Consider the following 19,489-nt stretch of genomic DNA (forward strand, 5'->3'; position numbering starts at 1 on the left):
ACAGCAATGCAGCTGTTGTTGCCACCTGCCTGCACCCCTGCACCCTGCGCAGAGTCCAGCGTGGACATCTTGACTCGCTTGGCCTCTTCTCGTGTAATTCTACCTTTCTCCACAAGGTCCTCAAGCGCCAGTTGGTATGTCCGCAACTGCGCCCGGTAGAATGGGACGATGAGGATTCCGGCAGGATCGGGACTTGTGAGCTTTGGTCAAGTCTGGTTCTTGAGCGCAGTCACAACTTGGTTCATCACCCACTCCACATGGATGCTGTTATAGCTCGATGTGTCAAGCTTTTCGGTCTGGGAGCCCGAGAATTCCACGAGTAAACGACTAGTGTCTGGTCTGATATCAGGATAGATATTCTTGAGCCATGCTCTGAAGTTCTTGAGACTTTGCGGGAAATGCGCCTTGCCGATGTTCCCATTTCTCATGCTGTTATGAGGATATTATAGGCCTATACGTCTCTCAACATCGTCCCACCTACCAGCGCGCATAGAATCGAGAGCCCGCACCTTCGCCAGCCAGGTCTTTAAACAACTAACCCCGTCCACATCGCGTTCTGCACGTTGTTCTACCCGCTCTAGTGCCAACGTGCACTCCAAGAGGGCCTCGTAAATCCACTTGATGTCGTCGTAGTCCTCCAACAGAAGCGGTACGGTGAAGCCAAGTTCGGACTGTAGGACGTTGTCGTCTGACTCTTGGTTCTTGGCATCCAACGCCTGATCTTCTTGATTATTTGACCCCTGTGGATCCGCCGTGGCCGTCGATCTGACAGGTGTTGCACCACTCTTCCCAGTTATCGGGGAGCGCTGGTCTGGCGAGATCGCATCCGAGAAGGAGAGCAATGATGCGTCGGAGGACGGTCTAGTAGTGGCCTTCGGAGAAGTACGCAGCGATGCCTCCGAGGCCGAGGATCCACCCGACCGTCTGGTCAATAAGCCCGAGATTAGGCAGCGGCGACGGACGTTCCATATCGTGTAGTGCTCGGGGTTGAGATGAAGAGCGTGGCTACTCGTGTGCCTGGAGTGGTACGACAGGAAAAGGCAATAGCTAGGTACCTACCTACAATAACGGCGACGAGGATTAGCAATGGCAATGGCAAAGCAATAGCGATAGCTGTAGTGATGGAAATGGCATGGCAATAATGATGGCAATGGCAATCTACCAAGACCCCCCTGAGGCATTACCTAAAAGGATGTTGGCCGAATGTCAATACAAAAACAATCTGTCCCTGAGAAAACGCACATCCGGAATCAAACTAGGGTAAAGCTCGGCAATTACATAGCCGTCACCGTGGCAATTAGAAACCCATGTCCGACGAGGAGACGGCATCATCGTCGCTCTCGCTGTCCTCCTCCTCCTCCTCCTCGCCGTCGTCGTCGTCGGCCTCACCCACACCCGCCTTCTGCTTCCGCAGGAACTCCCTGAAGCCGCTGCTCATCTTAACGACGGCGCGCAGGTGCCGGTCCGTGACGGTGACGGCGGCGACGCCGCCCTCGAGGGCGTCGGTCTCGGCGAGGGCGACGGCGGTCTGCAGGGCGTTGCGGATCTCGCGGCCGTTGAGGGCGAGGCGGCGGACCTCGTCGCTGGCGTAGGCGAACTCGCGGGCGCTCTGCGGCACGTAGCACCGGCCGCCGCTGTCGCGCTCGAGGCGCTCAAAGTTGTTGGCCCACACGCGCAGCCGGTCGCCGTCGCCCAGCTCGCGGTAGTGCAGCGCTACGTGGATGCGCGACGTGAAGGCGCTGTCAAAGGCCTCGACCCGATTCGTCGTCAGGAAGAGCACCCCCTTGTAGTACTCGAGCGCCCGTAGGAAGACCGACACCAACCCGTTGCGGTGCAGGTCCCGCGTGCGCCTCTCCTCGAGGTACACGTCGGCCTCGTCGAGCAGCACGAGCGCCCCATACCGCTCGCCCAGCCGGAGGAAGTAGTCCAGGTTGCGCTCCACCGAGCTGGCCGACATGCTGGTGCCGAGGTCGCCGCTGGTCACCGACAGGAGGGGCCGGTTGGTCAGCTCCGCGACGCACTCGGCCGTGCACGTCTTGCCCACGCCCGGCGAGCCGTGGAGGAGGAAGATGCGGCCTTCGCCCTTGTTCTTGACGATGTCGTTCGGCCACGGAGACACCTTGCCGTCGGAGCTGGCGAACTTGCCGATGAGCGATCTCACCGTCAGTTTGATCTCGTCGTCTAGGACGAGGTGCTTGAACGCCTCTCGGTCGGGTTTGACCTCCTTGAGATTTTCCACCTTCACCATGGCCCAGCGTCTCTCGCTGAGGATGAAAGCATGGACTGTGTCCGACATGGTCTCGAAGAAGAGGTCGTTGTCCGGCGCCTCGTCCTTGTTGGGGTCCAGATCTTCGAAGCCTGCGAATGGGCCCCTCTCCGCTGGCGACTTCGCCTTGCTGCAGCTGGCACACGGGCAGTGAGGCTTAAACTGCGGAAGCTGATCCTTCGGAGGGGGGAGGGGCTCTCCGGGCCGCTTCCGATGCCGAACGGGTTCAGGGCGGCGGTGATACGATTCTTGGTTTCTGATGCCATATTGACCGCCGAGGTCGACGATGATTCGAGCAGTGAGATGGCCCGTCGGGTCTCCCTCACATCCGACCATTGGCCCATCGTACTCCTTGTACTCGGGCCGCTTCGCTAGCTCCCAATAGATCTTCCCAAGCCCAATCTGCTTCTCGGCGGCAGCCTTGGCCCCGCCTGGGAAGAATCGGGCGGGTATCACTGGAAGATTGGGAATGGACTGTTCCCCATTGAAGTGGTGGATAGTCAACGACTCCATCAGCCGCTGGATACGGCCATCCAAATACTGGACATTCCAGTATTCAACAAGATAGTCATCGATGTTATGGCTGTCTCTGCGTCTCGGGTAGACACGGCTGACCACGACGGGGACCCAGTGGCCGTATTCCTTCTTGTAGACGACCTCGCCCGGCTTCATGAGGAGCCACAACAGGTCAAATGTAGCGGTAGGAGTGCTGTTGGCCCAGCGACGCTCCTCTTCCTCGATCTGGTCGCCGAGGGTGGTCTTCAAGAAGGAGAGCAGGACGTCGATGTGCTTCGCAGTAGTGGCCGCACACTCGGCGTCGTGGGTCTTGGGCTGGTTCATCTTGTAGAGCTCGAGCTCCTTCTTATGATGGACCAGGACCTGATACGGAGCCGTGATGCTAACTCGATCGCCAATGAAGTTGACACCAGGGTAATAGCCGACAACAGCGGCGAGGGCGTTCCTGAGGTGCTTGGAGTGGATGACCATATTTGTCGCGGAACCCCCCTGCCAGTAGGTCTCATCTTCATCAGGGTAGTACTCGTCATGGTGGTATCGTCTCGGAGGGGGAGGAACGGTGGAAACAGTGTTGACAATCTCGATGACAGGCTTCTTCTCTCCAGGAACTTCATCCTCGGCAAGGTGCGAGGTGGAGTCGAAGGGCTTGTTACTCTTGAGAGTGTTGACAACCTTGCCACCAGCCCCACGGTATTGGACGACATAGAGAACATCGGGGACCTCGCCACCATCCAAGAAATACTTGTCAGCAGTACCGAGCCCCTTGACGACTGGCTCCTCAGAATGCGGCCGACGTCCGACGTCTTCATAGCTGGCGATGGAATTCGCCTCGTCGTCTGAATACGACATGCCGTCTGATATACCGATGGTAGTTGGGATGTACTCTGGTGATTTCTTCTGATCTTGGAATATGATCTGATAGGTGCTTCTGGTCTGGAGGGTGCTTCTGGTCTGGAGGGTGCTTCTGGTCTGGAGGGTGCTTCTGGTCTGAAGGGTGCTTCTGATCTGATGGGCTTCTGATCTGATGAGTGCTTCCTACCTACCTTGGGAAGTTAAAACCTCTAGCCCCGTACAGGAGGAAGCAAGCGCATCCCTCTTTATCTTGGGCGTAGAAGTCGGGCATACGGCCTCCACACGAGCACAACGGTTGGACAGCAGCAGGCAGCCATGGGCTGCCTGGAGAGGCCATCCGATGCATTGCAGAAGAAGGCGACCAACCACGGTGTCAAACGACCAACCATCGGCCCGTTGGAACGTTTGTCCAGCATCACTAGAGGTCCAATCATGCAAGTAAGCCTACCGCTGCATTGACCGGGCATAATCACGGCATGTGATAGGGCTGACACGGAAAACCAAGGCACCTGTAAAACGACGTTGTATGGTCAGTTACTCACGTCTCACAGGACAGCGACCGCATCTTCCCACCCCACTAATAAGTAAGAAGCTGGCGCCTGTTTGAGGCCGATTCTGCATCCAACAATTTTTAATTCGTTTGCTTTGAAGTCGTAAAACCCCCTGCTCTGGGTACATCCTTCCTCCAGCCGCATCAAAATTTTGGATTTAAAGTGCCCAGGCAGATAGCTCTAAGCATGATTCCTTATTATATAGGTAGGACGGATGATGGAGGGTGAAGGACTGAAAGTTGTTCGTTTGAATAATATCCCAAGGCTTGAGGGTTGGCCCACCTACTTATACAGCATGCTATTGTGAGTACATCTGTCCCTACTGTAGGTAGCTAAGCAACAAGCTACCAGGTAGGTACGTAAGTCTCTATCTTGCAAGGCCACTATTTCCTCCCAAACAGGTTGGCAACCTTGTCTGATATCGTCTCCTTGCCCTCTGATTTCCGAGCCTCCCGTTCCTTCGCCTGTTCCTGCCACAAACCTTGTAGTTTCGATGCCAACTCGGCCTTGGCTTTCAGCTCTCCCTTCATTGCTTGCTCCTCCGCCAGCCGATCTTGCTCTGGAAGCTTCTCTAGATGTTCCTTCCACTTCTTCTGTGCCTCTGGATTCATGCTCGAGATGTCGAACTCCTCCTTTTTCACGGCCACTGCCGACTTCATCAACATGGGTTCGAGCTTCGGTACCGGCCTGCCTTCCTTCTTGGCCTCCTCAATGGCCGCCTCCTGTTCCAGCATTCGGTGATACAGAGAGTCTGCGTGCATCTGGATATCCTCGTTGATTTCCGACGGCCCGTCGTAGTTTGATAGATAGCCCAAGGCCTTGAGCAACCTCTGTTCGAGACACCCGTTAGCAACTGGCCGCATGGCGAAAAACATAGATGCATTCCCACCGATTGAGTAGTGTAACATCGTTCAAACTTCTTCACTTCGGCCCGACACATGGTCAACCTCGCAGTCAAGTCCCCGCTCTTCATACAGTTGCTCCAGTCCAACTGCTCCAGGGCACAATTCTCCAGCGCTGCCCTCCCAATCTGGGCTTTGCGCTCCTTGTAGCCGTCTAGAACATCCATCAACTTCTCATGGTCGCTCTTCGTCTCGGCCTCGACCGCGGCCAGTGGCCGATAGCTCTTCCACAAGTCTGCATACCGCCCATCCTTGTACTGGCTCTCTGGTGGAACCCCCGCGGGTTTCTGAGCCACCGTAGCAGGGTCTTCTGCAGTGGACTGCCTTGCCGTCACCGTGTGGCGTTCATCTTGGCTTGTGGTAGCAGTTGGGGGCTTGTTGAACTTGACTGGAGATTCTCGCTCCAGGAACTCGCGGAGCTTGGGATCGAGCTTTGAGAGCGGGTCGCTGTCGCCGCTGCTGGACCCAAACCAACCATCGAACCACCCCATCTCAGGGAAGCCAAGAGGCTGAAATTCTTGAATAACTTGATCAGAGCCGCACCAAGTCTGCGCCGGGAAACTGGTCCTTCGACTCGTTCCGAGTGTGTTGCAAGTTTAAGGCGGTTTTCAGTGGCAGAATTGTATGCTCAGAACGCACGTGATTCCCTTGAAGGCGACATGCCTGTCGGCTTCCACCTACTGACTTGACGAGGTACCACTGTACTTATCCACGTCGCATGCTCTCCATGATCTTCATGATAATTCTCCCAATTGGCTAGGCTGACGTATGTGCAAGAGATACTACGTCCATATGGGCGGGAAAAGTAATTTCGTCACGGTGTTCATTCGATTCATGAATGGCAGACTCAAAAAAACAACATTGCCTAGGCCATCCTGGGGCATGCAAAAGCAACTCTTGACCTTTTCCAAGGCATGCTGTGCAGATCCCAAGAGATGATCGAGACCCCCAGATTCCACTTGACAGACAAGACTCCTCCACGTAGAACAACCGTTAGTAGCCTTCTGGGATCACTCCTGTGTCTTCCTCTTTCGCGAATTGGCTTGATATTTTTCATTCGAAACTGCATCTACGAGATTTTTCGTGCTCAAGCAGTTTCTTCCCTGCCAGCCGTCCCATTTCTGAGAAGATGAAGCCCCAAAGCAAACCGCGCCAGAAATGCCCAATAAAAAGCCCCTTGCCCTTAGAACTTGCTGAACTTCTTGACCGCCTTGCCAGTTCGGGGAAGCACACGGAGAACGTTGAATCGGACCTGTTCCTGTTGTCAGAATTGTGTTATGGAGAAGGCGTGGACTGCAGTGGAAACCGACCGTCTTGCTCAGTGGTCTGCACTGGCCAACCGTAACCTGGTCACCCTCCTCAACACGGAAGGCAGGGGAAACGTGCGCCGCCAGGTTCTTGTGGCGCTTCTCATATCGGGCATACTTGGGGATGTAGTGGAGGTACTCTCGGCGGATGATGAGAGTTCGGTGCATCTTGGTGGAGACGACGGTGCCGGTCAGGATACGGCCGCGGATCGAGACGAGACCGGTGAACGGGCACTTCTTGTCTGCGGAAGCTATTAGCACCTGTGTCTGCCAGGCTGTTCATCTCCACAACCAGCTGCGATCCATATGGGTCGGGTGGAAGCATGCGCTTGACCCAACCGCCTCAACATCTCGCGCTCGCGTTCGTCGAGACATACCGATGTAGTTGCCCTCAATCGCTGTTTTCGGGGTGCGGAAGCCCAATCCGACATCCTTGTACCATCTTCTGCCGTTCTTTCCAGGCCGGCCCGACTTGATCTTCGTCTTGCTGTTGAGGAAGACTAGAGTATACGAGTTAATATTATCACGCCCAACCAAGCTCGGAATCTGTCAAAATGCAAGAGAAAACTTACTATGGGGCTGCTTCTGGAAAGCGCGCTCGCTCTGCACAGTCAATTCGGTCGCCATCTTGACGTTGTGTTCAAGCAAGATGCCCTTGTCGAGTGTGCTTGGTGATGTTGAACAAGTGCAAAATTGAGCGCTTGGGATTTTGGAGTGTGGATTGGTATTTTTTCGGTCTCGGTTCAAAGTTGTGGGTAGGGACTGAGCCACATTTGCGGAGCCACAATTTGACCAGCCCCTCGAAATGTGGCTAATAAATGGGTCCCAGCCTTGGCGGATGACCGTGCATCCTTTATTTACATTTACAAACCGCTAGCCAATCAGTGTTGTTAAAGCTCCACGTCAATACCAGAAGCAGGGAGGAACTGTCTCCCCGCGCCTGTTCCAACTTGTTGCGATATCTACTCCCCCCCTCCCTCAAGGAGCAGTACGCGAACCTACCCGACTCTAAATTCCCCATGATTACGGCTCAGTGAAGTCAGATCAAACCAGTATGTCGTCGCGTGCAGATGCAACGCTGCCTGCCACACGCAGGTCGCGCAAGTCAGTTGGCGGCCAGTCGCCGTCGCGAAAACCAGCGGATAAGGAGAACGCCACGATCGATGTTGGAACTACTCTGGCCGCTGGCAGGAAGAAATCACGAAGCAAGAGCATAGGGCCTGGTGGGTTAGATGTTCTCAAAGCCGGGACTGGGAACCGAAGAGTTGTATGTCCATCCCTTCCTTGCCTTGACATCGAGATTCGCGCTGGATTTAACACAGCCTCTAGTCTCTTGCAGCCCCTTTGCGCCCTCCTCCCCCAAGGTCAATCCTAAAGCAAACGATCGCATTGCTGCCGGAAATCCCGCCTCATAAACCCAAGAGCTCGACAACCGAGGGCAGCAATGCCGGACAAGCAACCAATTCGCCAAGTGATAATGAGCTCTCGGGGCCTGGAACCAAGGTTGCTCTACGTACCGAGGAAGAACAACAAGCTGCCGCCCGAGCGCGCGAGGAAAAGGAACGCGCTGAAGCTGAGAAGGAGGCCAAGAACAGGCGCGAGGCGCGTCGCAAGTCGTTGGCCAACCGCCGAGTATCCTTCGCCGCGGAGGCAACGCTACACACGTTCCACGAGGTTGAATACATGCAAGATTCCACCACTTCTACAGAATCGACACGTCGTGCATCGTCGGTCGCCGCGCCATCTCCAGCTTCGCGGACGCAGGACTACCTAGGATCTGATGCTTCAGAGCCGCCGTCAACACCCCCAGGACCGGCTGACGGGTCCGAGAGAGATGCCCAGCAAAAGAAGCGACGCCGTAGTTTGGGTATCCCGCCACTGAACTTCAACAACCCAGAAGACGACACTTTGAGCTCTACAGTCTATAGTTCCGACTCGGAGCATGCTGACGGCGTCGAGGAGATCCACGGAGAAGAAGTCTCAGGCTCCGACTCCGACTCAGACGTGGAAGACGGCACCGTCATGACTGTTGATGCTGACGAAATGACATCCGCATCCATCGCGTCAGTTCAATCAACGTCGGCGGCGAGTGACTCCACTTCCTTGGATGAGAATCTCCGACTTGCAGCCCAGATGGCAGCCACCCAGCAGCTTGACGAAGAAGAAGAAGCAATCCCCGCATTCGCCGGCTGGGGAAAGAAGAGCAAGGTTCCTCAGTATGCTCTTCCCAATTTGCAAGCAAACGAACCACGTACTTCTCAGCAAAGCCCAGTCGAGCGAGAAGACGGGACGCAGATGGATATGGACATGGATATGGACACGGATATGGACACGGACATGGACATCACAGGCGCCGTCGGCCGTATTATTCATCAACAAGCTACATCCCCTCAAGATGGCCAGGATGAGGACATGTCGATGGATGTGACTCGAGCAATGGGCGGGATCATCTCACAAACCCGGCCTCCAACACGAGTGCAGTCCAAGCTCAGCCCGGAAAAACAGGTTGACGACGAATCTTCACTCGGCGAAGAAACCATGGACCTCACCACGGCGGTTGGTGGTATTCACAGTGGGAGACCCTCGGGCGCAAGCCATGTAGACCTTGATGGGAATGAGGACATGTCTATGGAGTTGACCACGGCAATCGGAGGCCTCTTGTTGCCCAAGAAGGTTTCAGCCCAGACTCGACGACGAACCATTTCTGCCCCGGACAACGCCGAGGACGACGATGCGACAATGGATATGACGGTGGGCGTCGGTCGTATTCTTCTGGCCTCAGGCGGGAAAGGCGAAGATGACGGCGCAACCATAGGCATGGACATGACAATGCCTTTGGGTGGCATCATCAAGCCATCGTCGAGCCCAGTTGCACGATCGATTGCCAAGAAGGTCATGGAGCAAGAGGCTGATGAGCCGGACGCTCCGACCGCCGCGCCCGTTGAAGCCAAATCGTCCCCTACGAAACAGGCCTGGACAGCAACTGACGAAGTAGGGAGTCCAAGCATGGCAGGATTCCGTGGAAAGGGACTCCGTCGCACACCTGCACGCGCTGCTTCGAGTAACCGCAAATCCCCAAAGGCTGGGGCGGCTACTGCGCCGAAAGTTTCCACTCCGTCGAAGAAGGTCTCGTCTGGAGCACCTACTGAGGCTTCACCAAGAGCGCCTCCCCCACGGATGATCAGTAGCAGATCGAGCTCTCCGGAGAGGCAAATGTCGCCTAAACACCTCAGCACCCCTCAATCTTCTTCCAAAGCGAAATCAAAGGATACCTCCGTCTTCCACCAAGATCCTGCCACGGGAGCCACGACGCCACGAGTCGTATTGACACCTCAGAGACGCCGCCTGTCTGGCATTGGCATTGACCGATCCGGACTAGGCTCACCAAAGATTGCCGAAATGTTCGATCGTCGTGATTCCATTGGAAACTCGGCCGAAGCATTTATCCCAGGCCAAGGCAAAGCAGTCCGCAGAGGTGTCGCCTTTGCTGACCCACGGGAGATGGAAGGAGAAATCGACCGCGAACGACAAGAAGACGAGGAAAGAGAGAACAGGCGGAAAATCCTTGAGAGGGAGGCGGATGGCTCGCAGGATGAGGGGGACGCCACTGTTAATCTCATGGAAATGATCGAGGGGCTCACTCCGAAGAAGAACCCACTGAAAGGCCGCAAAAGTCTGCATGTTGGAAGCGCAAGAGGACTCCTTGGCAAGCGTCCGTCCGAGTCGGACGACGATGACGAATGTGAGGAACGGGACGGCGTAAAACGACTTAAGGGGCACCAAGGAAGTCCTGTCAAGAACGTCAAGCTGCGGTCGCCGCCATCCAAAGCCGAGACAACCGGCCGGGCGATGCGGTCAAGCAGGAAAAGCACGGAACCGACAAGTGATAACACCGTCACTCCTACCACTGCGCAGTCACCCACCAAGACGACCACGCCGAGGGGCCAAGGGCGTTTCAAGACGATTGATAACGACCAGCCATCGACAGCCATCGACTTTGACCATAACATGCCTCACGACGAAGCCGAAGCAGAACAGAGTGACGGTGAGGAACGAATCCACCTGCAAGACTTCCTGAACATGACGAGCATTCGCTTCATGGAGTTGACGACCACAAAACGCCGACATACCGTGGCACCAAATGCCCTGCTAGATAGCGAATCTGCAGATGGCAAGGTCGACTTTTCGTTGGAGAGTTGTGTGGTTGCGGGCGCATGCACCGTCCCGATGTTGGAGCTGTACCAGCACGTAAGTCGACAAACCCGCTCTACCCCAACAGTTGGATCAAGCTGACGCCGCATCATGATAGTCTTGCCGTGAACTGAAGAACTATATTTCCGAAGGGAGACGGATTGTCCGGGAGATCGAATCCGAGACTTTTGAAGAGAACCCGCCTCTCTTCCGCGAATACATGTCCGCCTCTCCAGAGTTCAAAGTCATCATGGACAACCAGTTCAAGAATGTCAAGACTCACGCCCGCCTGCTGAGCAAAGCCATGTGGTACGAATGGCGTATGAAACTCCAGGACGGCCTCAAGGAGGGGCTCGTCAAGATCGCAGAGGGCATGGCGGCAGATGACGAGATCCTAACCAAGCAGGAGAAGCTCTTGGCCTCGGTTGTTCCGGAGATGGTGCGGCGATACGAGTCTCTGGAGCGGGAGCGTGAGAACCTCGAGGCCGTGGCGAGAGAGTTGGCAGATTGCGATCCAGCCGAACTTGAAGAAGCCCGATCGGAACTAATCGCTGTGGATGAAGACATCGAGGAGAAGGTAAGGAAGATTGAGGAGCTTCGGCAGCAACTTCAAGAGTCGGAAGACAGCATCAGCGCCATGGCGAGTCAGAAGCAAACTTGCTTGGAGGAAATCAAGATCTCCGAGAAGATTCGGGAGGAATGCAGAGGCTGGAGCTCGACTGAAATTATGGCACTCAAAGGTAAATTTTTGCTACAAACATGTTTGGCGCGGAGAATGCAAGCTAACAAACTTGCAGCCAAGGTAGATGAGCTGGAGAGGCAGCATGGCTGGGCCATCACCGGCATCGCGGGCACAACCGTGTCGGCAACATACCAGCGTGAGATTGAGCTCGTATTTGACGTCTCGTCTTTCCAGCCCGGCCAGCAAAATTCCCGCGTCGATCTCTGGTATATCGCAGGGAACCGGGAAAATAACCCTGTGGCGGTCACTCCCGAAAAGGAATTCTTCCTCCAATGCATCAGGGATCAGGTGCGGGGATTGCAGCAGGCGCAAACAAAGTTGAGCCGCATGCTTGGCGTGGTCAGTGCGGCGTGGGACAGGGCAAATGCCGTGGCCAATCACGTGCGACTTCTCAACGTCACCTTTCCCACCACTGTCACCAAAACATCGGACACTTCCATTGCAATTAAATCTTCGCTGCTTCTGGTCCCTCTATCGTCGAAGGTGGAGGTTGTGCTGAATTTGAACGGCGAGGTCGGCGCCGACGATGTCGAGGTCGCCATCGTACCCCAGGCTTCGATCGTTTACGGGGAGCAGTTCAAGGTCGCCAAGATGGCCGAGTTCCTGGCGACGCGGATTGGCAGCAGCGTGATGGGCAGGAAGGAGATGCGGGCGGCAGAGTCATGGTGCGATGTCGTCGTCGAGCTTCACGGCCGGCTGCTCGCCAGGGGCAAGAGATGATTGAATGACCTGCTAGCGAAACCATCACCGCACGCAATGATTTATGTATTTTCAGTAATTACCTACTTGTTGTTATTATAGCCAGCTTTTGTGTCGTGCGAATCCGAATCATTATCAGACTCCAACGCTTGCTCAATACTTGATATTCATCTCCTCGTTACATTTAACTTTGTAATTGAACTAGGCGTCCGTAATCTAGAAATGGTTTCTTACTTCTTTTTCTAACCTGGGAGAGTTGGGCAAGGCAACGTTGCCGACGACGGACGATACGATATAGTGTATATATATATATATATCTTGCTTCGTATCATTACCCATAAAACAACGTCAAACTGTTCGCAAATCATGGGTTTCCGCAAAGAAGGGGGAAAACTGGTTGTCAGGGCAACCAAAATATCGAGTCTGGATATTCATTATATTATATCAAGGAACGTCGCCATTGTATGACCGTTAAACACTTGGTTCATTTGCTATATATATCCAGATACTATTGTGCAAGTTCTATTGAAAGGAGGGCGGCACTCGCTGAACAACGCTCGAGTGTACCTCCGTACCTCCGTACTTTACCTACCCACGGAGAACATCACAAAGTACCAGGGCAGGTACTGTCCGATGAGAAACTGGGGAGATATACCGCCCGGAGGCAACGAAGGAATGGTCGTACGTACGCCCAGATGGCTGCATATATCCGTATGGAATTTTTACAACGATGGTATCGTCCGGGTTGCAATGATTATTTACTTTACCGTCGGCCCCGATGAGGATCGAGTTGCGCGTGGAAGGGGGGATATTCAAACTTTTTGCGTCCCAGGGCATGGAGGTAATCCGCACCTGGGTGAATATCTCAGATACTCGCAGTATCGCGATTTTGGCAGTATCTGGGCTCGACTGGTGACAAGCCCGGGCCCCGCAAGGGCGGTCGGGTAGGAAGATTCACCTCAAGGGTAGGGGTGAATACCCTCGAGGCCCTCTCATTGGCCGTTTCCAGGGCAATAGACCTATTTGCGATCATATTCACTTGCCTCGCGTACCGGTGTATCTTTGATTTCGTCAGTCTGAAGTGAATATGAGTGACGGTACCTAGGTACTCCCCGCGAAACGCGTCCTGCCCGGTAGGCGACCAGTATTTATTCTGCCAAAACACCAGTCCTCTCCTCTCCTCCCTCTTTTCTACCCAACAGAGAAATTTTCGTGATTTTCGAGCGACAAGAAACCACACCAATTTCTCTTCCCCAAGCCATCCTATTTGACGCTTACCCATCGCTGGGTAACATCATCTCTTTTTACAGCGCCGAGCGATCGTCAAGAATGATTTCCGGCATCCTCTTGTTCCTCTGCCTCGCGGCGGGGGGCCTGTGGGATGCCCTTTCGTTTTGCATGAAGGGCCTCGCGGCCTTGATTGCCATCTTCCGCGCCTGGGACACGGAGCTTGACTCCAAAGTCGTCTCGCTCTTCGTGAGCATCTACCTTCTCTTCTCTTTGTGGGTTCATCTCGAACCTGTTGGCCGTGCGGTACGCCGCTTCTCCAGTTCGTGTGTGGGCAGTGTGCGCGAGCACATTGTTCACTTGCTCCTCCTTGCCCTGTCCCCGGTCGCCGCCAATTTTCACCTGGCCTCGAACCGCCTTCATGGCTGGTTCGACGGTGCCGTTGATTATTGGACCACGCAACCTCGGTTGCGTGGGCGGACCCGGAGGGAGCTCGCGGACCAGAGAGGTCGGCAAGCCGCGCTCTGTGAGGCTATCGCTAGCCTCAACCGTCTGATTCGCGCGGGCCTGCGCCGTCAAGATTGCCTCGCTATCGACATTAGGTCGGTCGGCAAGCTGCAGGCTCCGCGATACCCATTGTTTCCTGGACCCTTGGAATCCGAGTTCCAAGAGGTGCCATTTGTCGCCTCGGGTGGATACCCTTCCGAAGTTCCGGAGCTTCCTGGCCCTTGGGCGAGGCTCTTGTCTCGCACTGATTATTCGGTGCGTAACATGGGCTTTGCCCTTCGGGAACTCCCTCCTCTCATTGAGGAGAACGAAGGTCGGGTGTCCAAGCTCCGCGAGGAGTTGGCCCGCGTAAACGATGGGGTGAAGAAGGCGGAGGACAAGCTGGCCAAGGCCCAACGCCAGCATGAGCACCGCTTGCGGTGCGAGGCTGCCGCTGCCGCCAAGGTCAGGGCCCAGCAAAAGAGAGAGACCACCCCACGCCGGATTGGATTGACTAGGTTTGTTCTTCCCCTTCTCTACTACCACCGTAAGATATCGAGCCGTGCTAACCTGACCGTACAGCAGCAGAGGTCCTGACTACTATCTCCGGGTGCCCAGCTTCACACTCGGCGCGAGCCGAGTGTCCCAGCGGCCCGGACGAGGGCCACTCTCGACTCTCTCTGCGCAGTTCCTGCCCGTGGTCCAGCCACAGCCCGAACCAGCGCTGCCAATCCTCTCGACCAGCTTCCGCCGCCAGGAGAGACTGCCGCCCCCCGCCCAGGAGCCGCAGCCACTGGCCAAGAAGCCTCTTTACCTGGCCGCCCCTCTTGCCCCGCCACAGCAAGAGGCCGGACCCTCTAACCACGGCGGCTCCCAGCTGGCCGTTCGCTTCAACCAGTCGCCCGAGGTTGTCGTGTATGAGCCGCTGGAGCCTGTCGCTGCCCTGATGGCGCCGCTACCCTGCATCGCGACCCAGTACGAGGAGGCACGTGCCCAGATGCACCTCGAGCTGCAAGCTTCGCCGGTAGTAGAGCAGCCCGGCCCCGTTACCCTGACTCGTCAGGAAGAATCTGTCCCGCCGCCCACGGAGACCGATTTCAACGCTCAATTTGTGGAACCCTACCACGCGTTCGCTGCTTTCCTCGCTCGACAGGAGGAAGCAAAATGGATCCAAGACGTGCGGAACGCGTTCAAGTTCCCAGTCGACCCCGTCTTCCATTTCGCCGAGCCGACACCACAGACCGAGCTGCCCATCAACGACGCGATGGAGGTGGACGAGGTCCAGATTCAGGACGAACAGCCGATCCTGGAGCCCATCCAGGAGCCGGCCCAGCAAGTGATCCAGGAGCCGGCCCAACAGGGGGTCGCGCTACCCGTGGTGCAGCCGATTGACGCCGGCACCCACGGCCTGGTGAATCTCCTGGCCCGTCTGAGTCTGGACCAGCAGCCCGACACGGAGATGGAGGACGCTGACCAGCTGGTCGAGCAACCAGTCGCTTCGCCGGTCGCCCAACCGGTCGTCGCGCAGCTGGTTGCCCAGCAGGTCGCCCAACCGGTAGCCCAGCCGGTTGTCCCCCAGCCTGCGGCCCAGCCGCCCCGTGAACAGGTTGTTATCCCTGTGATCGTCCAACCTGCGCCTGCCCCAGCGCCCGCACCTGGCCCGGCCAGCCACCAAGCCCCTCGCGCCCAGCCGCCTGCGCCCGCGCCCGCGCCCACGCCCACGCCTGCCCCGCCCGCTTACCAGCCCGCGCCAGCACCCGTGCCCACCCCGCGCAGCCAGCCAGCCCCGCGCACCCAGCCGCCCGCGCCTGTCTCGAGCGCTCAGTCCGCTCCTCGCGCACAGGTTGTCACACCTGTCATCGTCCAACAGGCGCCCGCCCCCGCGCCTGCACCTGCCCCTCGCGCCGCGCCCGCCCCGACCAGCCAGCCAGCAGCCCAGCCAGCCCAGCCAGCCCAGCCTGCTCCGCGCGCCCAGCCAGCCCAGCCAGCCCCGCGCGCCCAGCCAGCCCTGCCAGCCCTGCCAGCCCTGCGTGCCCAGCCCGCCCAGCCAAGCTCCAGCCAGGCAGGTCCCAGCCAGGCGGGTCCCAGCCAGGCAGGACCTAGCCAGGCAGGACCCAGCCAGGCAGGTCCGAGCCAGGCAGGTCAGAGCCAGGCTGGACCGAGCACGCCAGCTGGGCGCTGGTCAGGTGCCTACACTGGTCGGCGACGACAACCCCGGGTCGTGGCGCCCGTTGCCCTTGTCTCTGCCCACGCCGGCCCCTCCACCCCGGCGCCCCCCCAGCTGCCGCTGCCCGCGGCACCCCAGATCCGGCAGCTGCCGACGACCCCCGCGCCGGTCCAGCCGACGACCCCCGCGCCGGTCCAGCTGCCGACCCCCGCGGCGCCAGCACCCGCCCGGCAGCTGCAGCTGCCTGCTGCGCCAGCGCCGGCCCCGCCGCTGCGTCTGCCTGCCGCGCCCGCGCCCGCCCCAGTCGCCGAGCCCGCCGCGACTACAGCCACGTCGAGCTCAGGGGCCGGGCTGTCGGCTGCGCAGGCGCTCCTCGCGGGGTCCTCGGTTGAACCGGAGGACGTAGTCATCTGGTCGGACTCGGCCTCCGAGTCCTCGGACATCTCGGCCGAAGCGGCCAGCCTCCAGGCTCTGATGGAGGCGGACCTCGACGCCGAGATGGCCGCCGAGGGGGGGGATGGAGGGCCGAACCTGGAGTCATCGGCCATGTCGGCTGACAATGCTGATGGTGTTGCGGGTCCGTCGTCCAGCAATGGCGCGACAGAGTCAACCCCCCGCGCACCGGACGCGGAGTCATCCGGCGGGTCGGCGAAGAATGAGGACGACATCCTCAGGGAGAAAGGGAAGCAGTTGCTCGTCGACCGCCAGCTGCCGTCCTCGCGGACGCCCTTTCAGGTCGTCCCTGACTTCAACTTCGGGTCCGTCGCAGGGCCCTCCTCGTTCCAGCAACCGCCGGCGCCGTCGCAGGCGTCGGTCGGCATTGTCCAGCGTGCGTCTGCCCAGCGACCAGTGGCTGCGACGCCGCGGAACGTCACCGATTCTCGCGCTGGGGGCATGGACGGCGTTCAGCCGAGCGCGTACACGGTACCGCTCGCGCCGATGACGTACCCAGCCCAGAGGAACCAGCCGAGTTTCGTGACGTATACGGGCACGCAGCTCCAGCGCACGATCATGGACATGCTGGGACTTGGGGTCAACATCTACCTGAGAGCCACTCCTCGAGATGAAACGCCTCTCGACCTGATCGAGCTTGTCGGGGCCGAGCTCGCCTCGGAGCTCGTTGAAGGTGGGAGGCCCCTCAACCACGTTCAAGCCGTCAACTATCTCGAGCACTGGCTCGTCAAGGCTGTTGAACGGGAGGGCATCAAGAAGAGGGTCCAGAAGGAGATGCTTGCGGCCATGCGTGGCAGGTTGGGCGAGTATTTGATGGGCGTCATTCGCTGAGCAACGGATTGGTCTACCCAACTTTCTCTCTAGCATTGGGAGGGTAGGGAGGGCTAGAAGAAAGAGGTGTAAGCTGTGCGCTGCCTACGGGTTAGATCCTATTCCGGTCTCTGTTTAAGTTTTGTCCACCCATTCCCGCCAGAGGTTCGACTCCTCTCGGCAACACCCCCGCCAGTCCCCGGCAGACGACTGCTGCTCTCTAATTCCCCTTCGGCCCCCCGCGCCTCATTCCCATCGATCTTCTCCCATTCCAGCATCGGGACTTCGCTGGAAAGCTTCTTCTTAATACGATCGACGAGCTTCGTGGGGTTGAGCAGCTTGAAGCTGCGCACGAATTCGGTACCCTCCGCGCTACCCAAAAAAGAGTGCGATGAGCCATGGGACCACCGACCTGTCTGAGTTTTGTGCTTTCCAATATCATCAGAACCATCGTCTTTCGAAATGTCGCCAGAAGGACTAAACGGCGTAGGGAACGCCGGTTCGACAGACTTTCGATGGAGCTGATCACCGATGAGAAGTCGGTAGAGATTCTGCCCCATATTGCAGATGTCTTCGTATGAGTTTTTGTCACCGAACGAAACGCCTTGAGAGCAGCATGCCCAGGCGATATTGTACGATAATAGCACCACCCCTTCCAGGAACAGCGCGTATGTCGACGGATCCTCCTTTGCCAGCGTCGAAAGTGGCTTATCGATGAACAACGGCCGCGGACGAGGAGCAGGCACGTCATCTCCTGCACCGGCATCCGAAGGAACCTGATACGGAAGACCAGATCCTGGGAACAGCGCCTCGCCATGTCGATACGAAGACGCAACAGAGAAGATCGTCGGCCGCGGATAATCACGATGGGGCAACGTGACCTCAGCAGGCAGACGGATGGCAAGGTAATGCGATGCCAACATCAGAATGTGCGCAACATGTGCGAGAGACGTCGAGATACCCTCGGGCGTCATACCTAATAAAACAAAAAAAACAAAAAAAAACACCCAGTCAGCCACGAGGATCATCACCACAACATCATGCGGAGGAGACAAGCTTACCATTCATGGCGTGGAGTTCGACGATCTCGACACCACCAATCTCGTACCGCTTGGAGTTCCCCTTCTTTACCTGTCGGAGTCCATAGAGTCGCGCGGCTTCTTCGCACAAGAAAGCTCGAGTCGCCGCCGTGGTACCAGCACACCGATTCCACTTATACCTCGTCATCTGAATGGCTCTCTCGGCTTCGTCCAGCTGTCTGGCCCTTCTCGCAGGGATCCCATTCGACACCGACTCAAGATCCGACCGTCTCCGGGCGATGCTCTCCTTCCGACCTTCTATCTCCATGCGCGCGGCATCCACCTCTACCTTCAGCCGGTCAGCTTGGGCAATGATCTGGCTCGTCCTGTCGATACCCGCCGCTTCCGCAGACTTCCAAATATCCATCTTAACTCTCGGAGAGCCACGAAGGTGCATCGACTCATCCGCCGACGGCGATAATACGGCGTTGATTTGTCGCTCGAGATCCTCATTTTCCATCAAGGCAAGCGCATTCTGGAGTCGACCCTCGTACAGCTGGTTCCTAGCATCCACGGCACAAAGAAAGGGCAATCTTTGGCCATGGTGCGGTCTCCGACAAATATCGCAATGTAACCTATCCATCGCAATCCGGGACGACTACCGCTCTCAAGAATCCTTAAACTCGAGAGCGTTGATCAAATGTGACGGAGCGAGACTTTTGGGCAAAAGTCAAAACTCCTGAACAAAGCTACCACCCGACAACACCCAGCGGCAGTGGCAGTGAATTCCGATTTATATTCGAAAGAAGGAGCGAACCGAGTCACCAGAGCGGCTGAGGCAGACAGCTGCCTTCCTTTGGCTGGAATCCAATCATCTGATTCCCCGATACCCCACGTCACGTCACACCCCTACCTATCGAGTAAGGACATCCATCCCTGCATGCGCCTTCCACAGCAGTTACTGACGTTACCCAATAAGTGGTCCCCTAATAAGTGGTCCACCACTTCTCCATCGTGCATAGGTACCGACAGCTCATCATCCACGCATACCCAATTGGGCAATTGGGAAGTGGAAGAACAAGCTGGCGCACATTCCAAGATTGTATTGGGCATCAATATTGCCGCCTCGCACTCGAAACTTACCTACCTACCTACGGAGCCGTCGCAGTCACATAACATTTCCTCCTGGCAACTTCTCGACTTCTCGATCCGACCTTGATGATGGGCAACACCGAGTGCTGAATAGAAGCCGGTGAAATCATCAAGCGCCATACCTACCTCAACCTACCTACCTCAACCTA

At 57.0% G+C, this 19,489-nt stretch overlaps 6 protein-coding genes across 6 annotated transcripts; 2 read left to right on the forward strand and 4 right to left on the reverse strand.

Annotated features, from left to right (window-relative positions):
• Positions 1–1,297: 1,297 nt before the first annotated feature.
• Positions 1,298–3,631, reverse strand: QBC33DRAFT_559303 (P-loop containing nucleoside triphosphate hydrolase protein; the record flags this gene model as incomplete). The annotated part of the gene is made up of 1 exon (XM_060429960.1): positions 1,298–3,631. One exon carries the CDS (start codon positions 3,629–3,631, stop codon positions 1,298–1,300), a length of 2,334 nt encoding a protein of 777 aa, XP_060283392.1.
• A 598-nt stretch (positions 3,632–4,229) lies between these two features.
• QBC33DRAFT_80198 (putative autophagy protein) lies at positions 4,230–5,716 on the reverse strand. Its single transcript, XM_060433087.1, has 2 exons — positions 5,075–5,716; positions 4,230–5,015 (listed from the first exon to the last, which is right to left on the reverse strand). Exons 1-2 carry the CDS (start codon positions 5,576–5,578, stop codon positions 4,569–4,571), a joined length of 951 nt encoding a protein of 316 aa, XP_060283393.1. The 5' UTR covers positions 5,579–5,716; the 3' UTR covers positions 4,230–4,568.
• A 156-nt stretch (positions 5,717–5,872) lies between these two features.
• Positions 5,873–7,100, reverse strand: QBC33DRAFT_539463 (40S ribosomal protein S17). The gene is made up of 4 exons (XM_060427995.1): positions 6,967–7,100; positions 6,772–6,894; positions 6,398–6,636; positions 5,873–6,339 (listed from the first exon to the last, which is right to left on the reverse strand). Exons 1-4 carry the CDS (start codon positions 7,019–7,021, stop codon positions 6,271–6,273), a joined length of 486 nt encoding a protein of 161 aa, XP_060283394.1. The 5' UTR covers positions 7,022–7,100; the 3' UTR covers positions 5,873–6,270.
• A 203-nt stretch (positions 7,101–7,303) lies between these two features.
• Positions 7,304–12,238, forward strand: QBC33DRAFT_539464 (Spc7-domain-containing protein). The gene is made up of 4 exons (XM_060427996.1): positions 7,304–7,661; positions 7,724–10,642; positions 10,704–11,325; positions 11,383–12,238. The coding sequence occupies exons 1-4, from the start codon at positions 7,449–7,451 to the stop codon at positions 12,045–12,047; spliced, it is 4,419 nt and encodes a 1,472-aa protein (XP_060283395.1). The 5' UTR covers positions 7,304–7,448; the 3' UTR covers positions 12,048–12,238.
• A 927-nt stretch (positions 12,239–13,165) lies between these two features.
• On the forward strand, positions 13,166–14,511 carry QBC33DRAFT_80301 (uncharacterized protein). Its single transcript, XM_060433088.1, has one exon. It carries the CDS (start codon positions 13,356–13,358, stop codon positions 14,334–14,336), a length of 981 nt encoding a protein of 326 aa, XP_060283396.1. The 5' UTR covers positions 13,166–13,355; the 3' UTR covers positions 14,337–14,511.
• A 2,728-nt stretch (positions 14,512–17,239) lies between these two features.
• QBC33DRAFT_80341 (UV radiation resistance protein and autophagy-related subunit 14-domain-containing protein) lies at positions 17,240–19,061 on the reverse strand. The gene is made up of 2 exons (XM_060433090.1): positions 18,231–19,061; positions 17,240–18,145 (listed from the first exon to the last, which is right to left on the reverse strand). The coding sequence occupies exons 1-2, from the start codon at positions 18,829–18,831 to the stop codon at positions 17,289–17,291; spliced, it is 1,458 nt and encodes a 485-aa protein (XP_060283397.1). The 5' UTR covers positions 18,832–19,061; the 3' UTR covers positions 17,240–17,288.
• Positions 19,062–19,489: the final 428 nt, after the last annotated feature.

Source organism: Phialemonium atrogriseum, assembly GCF_030411735.1.
Source record: "Phialemonium atrogriseum strain 8032-3 unplaced genomic scaffold QBC33scaffold_13, whole genome shotgun sequence".
Classification (NCBI taxonomy): domain Eukaryota; kingdom Fungi; phylum Ascomycota; class Sordariomycetes; order Cephalothecales; family Cephalothecaceae; genus Phialemonium; species Phialemonium atrogriseum.